The 12,515-nt window shown below is 44.2% G+C and overlaps 1 protein-coding gene across 1 annotated transcript in view; it reads right to left on the bottom strand.

The window, feature by feature from the left end:
* LOC119187404 (uncharacterized) overlaps positions 1–12,515 on the bottom strand; it is a 44,503-nt gene that overhangs the window by 18,339 nt on the left and 13,649 nt on the right. Inside the window, exon 4 of the mRNA XM_037435549.2 lies at positions 3,549–3,632. Within this exon, the coding sequence (XP_037291446.1) occupies positions 3,549–3,632 (84 nt within the window). The remainder of the gene's footprint in view (positions 1–3,548; positions 3,633–12,515) is intronic.

The following is a 12,515-nucleotide window of genomic DNA, read 5'->3' as shown; positions in this document are numbered from 1 at the left end:
AATACAGTGACGGCGGAAACATTGTGCAGTATTGCTTGGCAAGATTTTCACCGAGCTTTTTTGATTGCTAGTGCTTACCCCTATGTGCATGAGCTGTGCTCAAAATTTTATTTGCGTACTTTATCGTCACACAGTATGATTGACTAACTTACACACAAAGCCTGCTGAGTTCCCACAGTTTTCTTATGACTGCTGCACGCATGAAAAAGCAGTCCCATCGACACATGATGGCCGCAGCTTGATAGAAATGAAAAGAAATATTAGTAGGCACATGACAATATAGCTTACTTTACCACAAAAAGAAAGAGCCATAGGTCAAGTGATATCTGGCTATGAGTCTGAATCTTCTTTTTGACAGGTGTCAGAGTTCAGCGTCAATTATATTTTGTTACAGGAATTCAGTGGCATGCCAGCTAGTAATAAATGAACGTGACTTTGAAAAAATTATCATTTATGATTGTAACAAACCAAGAACATGCAGCATTCAGCTGCAAGTTCTTATTGCACAGCTTAGGCTGCTATGATGAGCTCACAAGTTTATAGAGACGTTATTGAATGTAGTACCAGCCTAGTACAGCTTGCAACGTGTCTCAAACGTACAGGCGTAAGCAAAAGTGTGCAGACCACGGGGTTGCGTCAAAGAACGCATCGACGTGCCATCTCTGCACACTGCCTTCTGCAGTGTGCATGCCTGTCCAGTCGTAATCAGGTGGCCTCTCACAGCACTTTGTTTGACTAAGTTAGGGCAATAGCTAAAAGGACAACTGAGTGTTGATTTCTTTGCTTCATCAAAATTATGCCACTCTGTCACGCAGCAGCTTAGGTAGCGCCAATTTAAGTGCCGAGCGCGTAGCGTTTTTTCACCAGTTAGCCTAACTAAGCATAGCTAGCACCATATAACCCACTGTAGCCAAGTATAAAAAATTAAATTTCTTCAGCCCAGCTTGCTCTGTCACATTAAGCCAATTTTAACTTGCCTTGTTTTGCCAAACTGTAGTAAAAACTAATCAAGCATAACATAACCTGTAAAAGCCAAGCATAAGCTGAATAAATTAAGCTAATTTTAATAAGGCATTCTCGTTTGCTGTATTCATGTTGATCCATGTAACTCTTATATAAGCCGAGGGGAGTCACGTATATCCTAATCTAATTAGGCATAATTGATAGTGATATCACTTCACTTAACCGAGCATAATTAGCCCCAATAAGGCAAACCCAATGGCAGTCGAATAATTCAAGTCGAGTTCCTCATGAGCCGGAGAAGAAAAGCCAAGGAAGAGGCTGACTACTCTTTACTGACTGGATACTAAATAAGCTTATTTAGCTCTCACATCCGTTGACTGTTCACACCCATGGTTCACATGTGTTGAGGAAAAACAGATGAAGCGACGTCTCAACCTTTCGGCCGCTATGCTCCTACAACATATGTTTCAAATCATAGATAAAAATCAGCCTCTCTTATATATCCCGTCTAGAAAAAAAAACAAAAGAACTAAACTTGAACTTGCGAAAAACATATTGCTTATGGTTGATTTCAACGAGATGAATATTAAAATAACGAATGCATTCTGAGTGACCGCAACTCAATTAAGTTCGCTCTGCATGGAACTTTCTGCCCGAATGCTACACGCCGTAGCTCGAAAAACCAAGCGTTATCAGCACCAAATAAAAGTAAACCAAAGCAATGCGAGGTTTTTGATAATCTCAAGTGGCGTTACTACTACCCCGTGGTGGCCTTGGCAATAGAACTGCACATTTACGTCACACTCTTTGCATGTATGGCCATTCCTAATTTTCCTTCCCCTCGAGTGACGCTATTAAGAGTACGGGCTTCCAACACACATGCCACATTAACACATGAGAAATAGGTGCCTAGCCAGCATTTTTTCTCGCGGGGCGGGGAGGGGAAAGGTGCCTTTTCTAAAATCGCTGATTTCTGCTCTATATGCCAATGAACAAAAATTTGAGAGAGGGGGGCACGATGTGCCACCTCCTGGCTACGCAACTGTTGAGAAGTGAAACGAAAGCACCAGAGCGGTCGGAAAACCACGCGCGCACGCATCGGAAACGTTCACATTTATTTTGTGCCCGGGGAGTGATGCGGCCGCCGCTGCTTTCGCGAAATAATTCGAGTTGACCTGCTTTGTTTGGGGAGATACACGCCAGCAAAAACGGCACGAGCGAATGCACCGGCAGCGGCAGCGCCGAATTCAGCCGGCTGTGCGCAAAAACGAGACACGTTTGGCCATGCTGACTCGCTGCAGCTGCACCATGGCTGCACAGTCTACTTCAGTGTTCTCGGAGATCGTAATGCAAACCAGGATCTCGATGAACGCGTCCTCGTTCAGGCCGTCAAGCTTCGTCGAGCTGCACGAGTAGTTTGCAATTATAGCCGTTACGAACCACCGCCGACGCTTTTACCGCCATGTTGCATCTGCAGCCGGCTCTTCAGATTGCATAGTTTTTAGCTAGTTGGCCGTGGATCGGAAAGAGGGTCCGCTTGTGCGTGACGGGGAAATCGGACCGATTTCTTCGTTCCGGCTTTGCGGCGTAGGTTTCCGGCGGCTTAGGCGGTAAAGCGAGTGAATTCCTGGTGAGTTTAGCCGCTTTCACTCCGGAGAGAACAAATGTCAAACTTGAACCCAGCGCGAGCCTTCTAAGAACTGATTGGGTTGCCATAGCGCACACACATAAGGCCAAATAACGCACTCGGAAGTTCATTCGGATTTACTTACCATATGTCCTCAGCTTGAAAATGAGACAACACCGACGACTTCGCCACGGCAACCGCTGGCTGCCTCGATGAACAGAAGGTATAGTTCAGAAGCGACGCACTTTCTTCCCGCGCTCCGAAGTACACAAGATGGCATAGTCCGGACCACTTTCTCCGCCGGGCGAGCGTGTCGTTCTTGATGCGCCGGATCGTAGGTGCGGTTTATGAACTTTTTGAAGAGCGTCGACGCGGCGCGGGCTATTTCAAACTTGCCTACTGAAATAATTTTTGCGATGTTGACGCTGAGGCTTAGAACCATCCTTATCCCTTGTTGTTTCTTGTCTACATAGACATCCTTCTGATCCGCGCCATTCTTTGTTTTATTTTTAAGTCACTCTCATTTCAGACTGGTTTTTAACTCCCATACTTTCCAATTTTTTATGATCACGGTAAAATAATGGTTTCAGCCCATTTTATCCCCTTTCAAGGGAGTTCATATTTCGGGATGGGTGGAAAAAGCACACATAACCTGCTTAAAACGCCCTTTTGGGCTTATTTTTGTTTACAGTGTACGGAACATTCACGCGACACCCCCCTCTCCTCAGCAACGCCGTTGCTCGAGTTCCCCTCGTCAGAAGATGCGGGCGGCATTTTTCTAATGAACTGCGAACATGCAACCAGTCACTATTAGGTAAAATGCTGAAACTTAACCTCCTATTTTAATTTGTCAAAATATCAGTGACGTCAAGTAACTATTGTTCTTGCCATTAACATGTTATCTCATAGGACAGCCTCCACAAGTGAGCCATGAAATGCCGAGTTTTTGGTAACTTACCCCGTCGATTATGGATGAGTTGCCAATAGCCGCGACTCCCCCTGAAATGTAGCACACCGCGGCCACCAGATGGAAAAGGGTGTACTGGAAGGTAATATATAAGGTACGTTTACGCTGAAGCAAGTCAATAAAAACATTCACTGATGAGCAACTATGAAAAGTTGTAGCAGGAAAGCACTAAATATAATAATCTAAACTGCACTTTTGCTCATTCATCAATCCTTGACTAATTCGGGACACTGAATAGACGAGATGAAATGATTGATTGATATGTGGGGTTTAACGTCCTAAAACCACCATATTATTATGAGAGACGCCGTAGTGGAGGGATCCGAAAATTTTCACCATCTGGGGTTCTTTAACGTGCACCCAAATCTGAGCACACGGGCCTACAACATTCCCACCTCCATCGGAAATGCAGCCTCCGCTGGCAGGATTCGATCCCGCGACCTGCGGGTGAGCAGCCGAGTACCTTAGCCACTAGACCACCGCGGGGGGGGGGGGGGGCGACAAGATGAAATAGCCTTCTGCAAGCGTATGAACAATTTTACAGCGCGGTGCGAAAAATTCGCTACATTAGCGTTCCTTTATCAATGACGTTTTCAGTAGGAACGAGAAGAATTATTGACATGGTCACGGATGTTAGTAATGGTTCATTGCGAGAACATGAAGTTCTATAGACATCGTTCGTGTGACGAGTAATGGCGTACAAGACATAAAAGTGAAGGGGCCGAGCGGCTCTTTCGAAAGTGCGTATTTTCGTTCTTTGGTGTGCCACGCAGATTTTTCAACCACGAGATCGCAGTTCAGATTTTTCCTCGTGGGTGCACTTGCGAGGTCGTACGTTCTTTGCAGCGCTCACGCGGCACAGCTTAGTCGAACTTCTTTGAGCGAACGTTCTTGTCCTAAACATGTTCGCCGTCATCATTCTCTTTGAGGGCACCAAATTGGAACAGCTGCACAAAGTATAGCCGTTCAGAAAAAAAAAAAGACTGGAGGCTGCTATGTTGGTTGTTTTCGACATGAGATGTTCCAGTTATGTAGGTGTATCTGGATCGCTTAGCTTTCAACCACTTCGGGATTTGACCTTCTATTTTCCCCGAAACTAACTATTTTGGTAGGCGTTAAAATTGATGGTTGACCCCTGTTAAAGAACATTTTTTCGCTTTAATTCGTTCCCTCTCGCTACTCTTTGTGGTAACAACCTGACGCGCCTCACGTTGCCGCCTAATTTTGCCCACTTTAGGCTAATAGTATCGATACCTGACGACATCATTCTGTTCTTTCCTTTCGCCTACTTTCACTGCTCTGCAGCTCAGAGGAAGCGAGGTGAATCGCGCGTCTCCGGACTTTCGAATCACAAGACCGTTCAAAGGCTCGCCACGGTAAGCAACATTGTCGTCTAGAAAAGCAAACAAGATATGGTGTGGCATTGCATTTTTTATCCGCAAGAGTGGCCAGTACCTAAAGTTCCTGGCCCGCAACACAGGTCCCTTCATCGTTTTCTCGCGCCTTAGCGATATTATGTACGTTTCAGCACGGGTAACATTACTGGCCGTCGCTCCGCAAGTATTAACGTCTTGCATGTTGTCCGCCTGATGTGACATCATGCGCGACACATGACTGACTCTAGTGTGCACATCGCCTGCAACTGGGGAACCGATACAGAACTTTCAGCAAGTGTAAAAGAGAAAACGGGCGTCGTGGTGGATTCGAGGCCTACCTTTCCGTGACCATCTGTCACCCACCCTGTAAAATGAACAGCTCTTGCAGTAACAATACAGATCCGGTTCCTTTGAACAAAGCTCTTCGAGGACACTTGACGTTCACCTTCAAAAGCGGAACGTGGTAGCGGCACCAGTCAACGTTCGCATCGTCTTCTCAATCGCTTGCCAAGCTTCCCTTCTCAGTGAAACCCTCCCCGCGACAACACGAACGTTTGTGGACGTAATATTGGCCACTTGAGAATCTTCCAAAATGAATGCCTGCTGCAGATGCAGTTTTGATGTGCTCCCTAAGCCATTATTCATCAAATTTTGAATCACCAAAGGGTTCATTACGCAACCGTAGGGCACTACAGGCAGCTGCGCTCTTTGTTTAATAATAATAATAATAATAATAATAATAATAATAATAATAATAATAATAATAATAATAATAATAATAATAATAATAATAATAATAATAATAATAATAATAATAATAATAATAACTTTAAGCAAGACGTACCTCATGAATCATCCTGTTTTACGCTGCATCATTCATTCTATACTAATTAAGTGTTTAAATGAGCTCTATCCTTTTTCCTACAACGGTGCCTACCACACTTTTTCAGCATATTTAGAAAACGCTGCCGATCGGTAGGTGAGGCTTCTGAGAATTGACGCTCAACGCAACACCAAACTGGGATAGTTGGTGACAAATCATTGTGATAGTAGCATGACAAAAATGGACAGATTGGAAGCCGCACAACACCTGCTCTGTGTGGTCCTCCTCTCTTCTGTCTACGTTTGTCGCGCTACGGCCTCGTTGCTTCTGACAGCATGCGAGCAAATCACTGTATAGCAGCACGAGGCCTGGAATATACGTCTAACTTTCGAAGAATGCTAGAAATCATTCTTGTTTTTTGAAAATTATGCTATATACTCCAATGATAAGGCCATACACACAAGTTTTGCGTAATTAGCTGATTTCAGCATCGTGAGCCACATAGTCACGGTGACCGCTGCGGTAGACCACCATAAGCCCACGCTAGCGATTTCATTGAAAGTAAGCCGCATTCGATGAAAAAAAAAAAGGCAGATCCCACGTATAGTGGTATTTGAGCATATGTGAAGCACGAATGAAGAAGGTTGATATGTCCCTCTGAAATCAGCATAACTTTACGAGGTGGGTGTAAATTACGCATTGATAACTTCTATGCCATGATTATCAAGTTTGCACCTGACATTTGTGTTCACCGTTCATTTACTTCAGGTAACACCAAATTTGGTATTGTGAAGCTAGCAAAACAACCCCGAGCACAATATGAGCTTAGCATGCAGTCATGCTTTACATGACACGCACGTTACGATTATAATGTTTGAACGTGTCATTTACGCTCGTAATCGAATCGTCACGTAATACCAAATTTGCTATATTTGAAGCAAAAGAAACGGTCGCGAGTACATCATGAGCGTGGTATGTAGACATTTCCTAACATTACACTAATGGCATGATTATCATGTTTGCACCAATAATATATCTCCGTCCTCCATTCACCTCACGCAGCACTAAATTTGGTATATGTGAAGCTAACGAAACGGCTATATACGACCGCACCATGAGCGTAGCATGTAGTCATGTTTTACGCGACATGCATACCATAACTATGTTTGGCCGTGTCATTTACCTTCGTCATCCACACAAAATTATGTATATGTGAAGCTAGAAAAACGGCCGCGAGTGCACCACGCGCGTATAGCATGTCATGTTTTACGTGACATGAATGTCGCGGTCATCATTTTTGGACGTGTCATTTACCTTCGTGGTCTATTCTTGTCACGTAATGCGGCATATGTGAAGATAGTGAAAACGCCTCGTGTGTACTATGAACATAGCATGTAGTCATGTTTTACATGACACGCATATTATGATTATCATGTTTGCACGTGTCAATTACTTTTGTCATCCATTCGCGCCACGTAACAACAAAGTTGGTATATGTGAAGCTAGCGAAATGGCCGCGAGCGCACTATGAGCATAGCTTGTAGTCATGATTCGCATGACACGAATGTCACGATTATGGTGTTTGCACCAGTCATATGCCTTCGTCATTCATTCACGTCTCGTAATACCAAATTTAATATATCTGAAGCTAGCGAAAAGACCACGAGCATGCCTCTGGCGTAGAGTGTAGTATGGACTCACATGACATGCATGTCATGATTTTCACGTTAGGCATGTCACTTATATGCGCCATGCAGTCATGTCATGCCATGACTGTTTTGCAATATGTCATGTGTACCAAACCACCGCAGGAATAGCTAGACCATCACATGTCAGTCATAACATTCACGATATACATGCCATGACTTTCATGTTATCACTAGTCACCTATGCTCGCCATGCAGTCTTTTTATGCCATAGTAATTTTGTTATGAATACCATTATTTAAACGGCCAGGAGAGCTAAAAGTCGTAGGCGCCTAGATAGATAGATAGATCGATGGATAGATAGACAGATAGATAGATAGAAAGATAGATAGATAGATAGATAGATACGGTGAGTAGGTGGCTAGATAGATAGATAGAGATAGATAGATAGATAGATAGATAGATATATAGATAGATAGATAGATAGATAGATAGATAGATAGATAGATAGATAGATAGATAGATAGATAGATAGATACGGGCAAAGTCGCCACAATTCACTAAGAAACGCTTCGCACATCTACAGTGGCAATCGCTCAATTGCGAAGCAAAAATGAGGAAGGTTGATATGTAACATTAAAATCAGCAACACGTTACGAGGCGGAAAAATTATGCCGTATATTCCTTCGATGTCATAATTTTCTTGTTTGCGCCTGTCATTCGTGTTCGCCATCTATTCCGTCACGGTATACAAAATATGGTATGTCTGAATCTAGCGAAACAGCCGCAAGCACACCATGAGCGTAGCATGTAGTCTTGTTTTTCATGACACGCATGTCATGATTATCACGTTTTGACGTTTTCTTTACCTTCGTCATCTGTTCACGTCAGGTAATAACAAATTAGGTATATGTGAATCTAGGCAAACGGCCGCGAGCTAATCATGAGCGTGGTGTCTAGACATGTTTTTACACGACACGCATGTCATCATGGTAATATTCGCACCAGTCATATACCTTAGTCATCAATTCATGTCACGTAACACTAAAGTTGGCATATCGGAAGCTTGGGAAATGGCTGCGAGTTTACTGTCAGCGTGGCATGTGGTCATGTATTACATGACACGCATGCCATCATAATCATGTTTGGACGTGTCATTTACCTTCGTCGTCCTATGCGTCACGTAGTACCAAATTTGGTATGCGTAAAGCTAGCGTAACGGCCACGTGCGCATTATGAGCGTGGCATGTAGTCATGTTCTTGAATGACATGCATCTGATGATAATCATGTTTGCACCAGTCATATATATTTTATGACGCATTGATTGATATACGAGGTTTAACGTCCTAAAACCACCGTATGATTATGAGAGACGCTGTAGTGAAGGGCTCCGGAAATTTCGGCCACCTGGGGCGCTTTAACGTGCGATCAAATCTGAGCACACGGGCCTACAGCATTTTCGCCTCGATCAAAAATGCAGCCGCCACAGCCGGGATTCGATCCCGCGACCTGTGGGTCAGCAGCCGAGTTGCCATCACGCACTCACGTCACGCATTACCAGATTTGATATAAGTGAAGCTAGCGAAACGACCACAAGTGCATCACGAGTGTGGCATATAGTCATGATTTATGTCATGCATGTCATTATTTCCACGTGAGGGCCAGCCATTTATGCTTGGCATGCAGTCTTGTCATAAGATCCCATTTTTAAAATGTATAATGTGAAAGAAACCACCACAGCAGCAGCAAGACTATGACACGCAAATAATGACATACATGTCATGATTTTCATGTTATGACTAGTCACTCATGTTCGCGATGGAGTTATGTTATCCTATATAATGTTTAGTATAGATCCCATCCTCCAAACGGCCAGGAGTGCTAAATGTCGTAAAGGCTAGATAGATAGATAGATACGCTCAAAGTCGCCAAAGTTATCTAAAAATGGTTCGCATATAAAAAAGGACTTAAGTACATGACACGCTATTAACATATCTTCATTTCACTTTGACACCCCTCCCTGTTTAGCTCGTTGCGACGAAGGAAGAGAGAAAGCAATTACAGAGTGCGACAAGTCCCTGTAACTTCGTTCCTACTTGACAAAATAAATTTTTGTTTCTAGAGGCATTTAACTTTTTAAAGATGACGCCATTCAAAATTTTCTTAGAAAAGCGTGACAGGGCCCTTTTCTTGCTCACTGTGATGTTTTCCTTCGGTCTGTGGAATGCCATTTATCATCTGGTGTTGTATTACTACCCCTCTACTCCTCACTTCGGTTAGCCTTAGTTATTGTTTTATGAATTGGTGAATCAAGAGACAAGACCACGAACTAGGATTGAGCTTTCGTTGAAAATCGAAACGTGATAAAGATATCAGGTCCTATTCACTCCGGGGAAACTTTAGCTGCGCGAGAGACGGCACGCGGAAATAGAATAATGCAGGACGAATGCAGACTATCCACTAAATTGAGCAGTTGACAATCTGCGTTCGTACTGTGTCCTTGTATTCGGTTGTTCCATATCTAGCACAGTTCAAGCTTTAGAAATGTCTATCCAACTAGCCCGCCAATGTACGCTTCCATATTTGCATAACTTCCTTATGCGCTTTCAATGCTTCGCGTTTCGGTAGACACCTCAGCCGTGCCTAGAAAAACGTGGCTGAGCACGACATTGGCCGTACTAGTATCTCTTAGAGCGCAATCTGCAAGTACCATTGCACTGTGCCCACTGCATCAACATTCACTATTTTGTGAGGTAGTGAAGTACCTACTACGCGTCTGTAAAGGAATACGCACGTACGTATGGCTGCACATTTTCTTGGTTATGTGGCTGATAGGGTTGATGTTAATAAGTTATGGCTAAGCTATAGACAAGAGGGGCAGGTTTATACTACCCGCTTGTTACACAGCTCACAGGTGTGGCGACTGGTCAGATTTTATGCTTCAGCCTCACAATATTAGTCTTTCAATGTGACTTCTCACCATTCGATATGTCGCGCGTCAAGGGTCTTTTTCCCGAAGCAGTATGAAGCACTGCCATGTCAGTATAGTCGAATACATGACTGCCACGTAAAGCGCCTGGGTTGGATTTCGGCACGAACCGGTTGGTTCGCATTGGCAATGGTTTGAATACAGATATTTTGTACGCGTACTATAGGTCACAAATCATGACGCTGTATTTTCTGCAATGCAGGCTATTTGACGATATTGCATTAAAATAAATTCGCATATTCGTCGCAAGGGCGACGCAATGAATGCGATAGCAATAACTTGGAATGTAACGCGGAGAACGGCTAGCAGATCGAAACGTGCAGCGCGCTGCTCACGCACTAATGACAGACGAAAACAACACACACGTGACGAGAGATAACAAACAACGTTTACAACTAGACGCTTAACACGCTGTTCAAACAAAAAGTCACCGCTTTGCCACAAAGGCAAAGCAATAAACGCCATAGCGAAAAATTGGAAGGTCACGCACCGAATGGCAAGCATATCGAAACATGTCCCGCGTTTTTTAAACACAAATGACGCACGAAATGCACTCACAAGTACAGATGAACCCGAATAAGCGTCTCAGTTGTTACTTCACTGTGTCGGAAAAGCGCGCCCTTCTCGCAAACGGAGAGTATGCAACAATTGCAGGGAGTTTTGTGTGCCCGGTAACTACACCAGAAACGTTCTAGTGAGAATTCCACCCCAACCAAAACGTATGATCGTCCGCCCCCCTCCCCCCCCTAAGCGCGAGATAAGGGTGCGCGAGCCTGCTCCCAACTTTTCCACTCTGAGAAGCAAAGTACGCGTGAGAGATGAGAACGCACGCCACCGCGCGCTCATTGCGCCATCTTGCTGGTAATGATGAAAACTCGATAGTTTCCCTCTCCATACCGCTTTATGCACTATCTTGCGGGTAATCCTAAAAACACGATAATACCCCCCTCCCTTCGAGATGCCCATCATCAGCGGTAAGTGGTAGATATAAAAAATTGGCCTCGTATGTATTCTGCAAATGTCGTCGAAAGACGATAGTCTTGCTTGTGGAGAGAGTGAACAAAACATTTATTTGATGTTCTGCGCAAGAAAATCGGTGAATGGTATTCTGGAGGCACTGCGTTAGAGTGCCTCGAGCGGGCAGCGGAGGCTCACGAGTGCATCAAGTCACGTCACACGTTAAATTTACTATATATGCTACCTTTAGGTAGCAGAGTTGCGCCAAGGTACACCATCTTGGGTTCAAATGTCTTGCGGGAAAGCCACACCCCACCCGCGTAGGAGCAACGCTCGCGCTTGAGTGCTACATAGTAGAAGAACGGCTATCTGGGCTAGTTGATTAGAATCCATGGTGATAAGGGCTGCAGCGCGAGCACGAAGGTGCTCGAAGAAACGTGAAAACGAGAGGCGAGGCAAGGAAAGCAAAGAGGACAGCGCTCGTGTTGCAGCGCTCCTGTTGTTCTCTTTGCTTTCCTTGAGTGCTACATAGTCTCTCAATATTGAGTGATTATGGTACTAGCGTTGTTTTAGTTATTTTTTCGCTTTCTTTAAATTTTTTTAAAGCAAGAGTGAAACTCGGTTGCTCCAGTCACACTTGGAAGCCTTGATTTGTTGCTTATGTTCTTGGTATGTAATAATAAAACAAAGGGCGTAGCTCGTTGAACCAGTGAGATACATATTTATGATTGGTTACACTAGCTTCGCCTTTTCCGCTGTTTTTTCCATTTACAAATATGAAATTATTTTTGGACTTTTGAACGCAATTGAACCAGTTAGAGATGATTTTTTTTCATCATGTTGGACTCATTCCTTAACTGTGTGAGGGAGCCATGTGTAGTATCACCTTCTACTGAATCAAGCTGTACAGTGATCGAGAGTGCCCATGTGACGCTCATATTACACACGGCTCTCTATAGCGCTCGTATTACAATCGCGGCTCACGACAGCTGAAGTGAAACAACAGCCGATGTCAACCACGCTTGATCTGCCCGGAATCATCGTAGCGTTGGCTTCTCCGCAGTGCATTTGAACCACTTATGACCAAGTGATCGCGCTCGGCGAATAGGGGTGCTGAAGTCCTGTAGACGGAGCGAGCGGCGCCCGGAAAACAGTGGCGCAACTCT

Source organism: Rhipicephalus microplus, chromosome X, assembly GCF_043290135.1.
Source record: "Rhipicephalus microplus isolate Deutch F79 chromosome X, USDA_Rmic, whole genome shotgun sequence".
NCBI classification, from domain to species: domain Eukaryota; kingdom Metazoa; phylum Arthropoda; class Arachnida; order Ixodida; family Ixodidae; genus Rhipicephalus; species Rhipicephalus microplus.
Note: the sequence above shows the minus strand (reverse complement) of the source record. Positions and strands in the feature narration are given on the sequence as shown.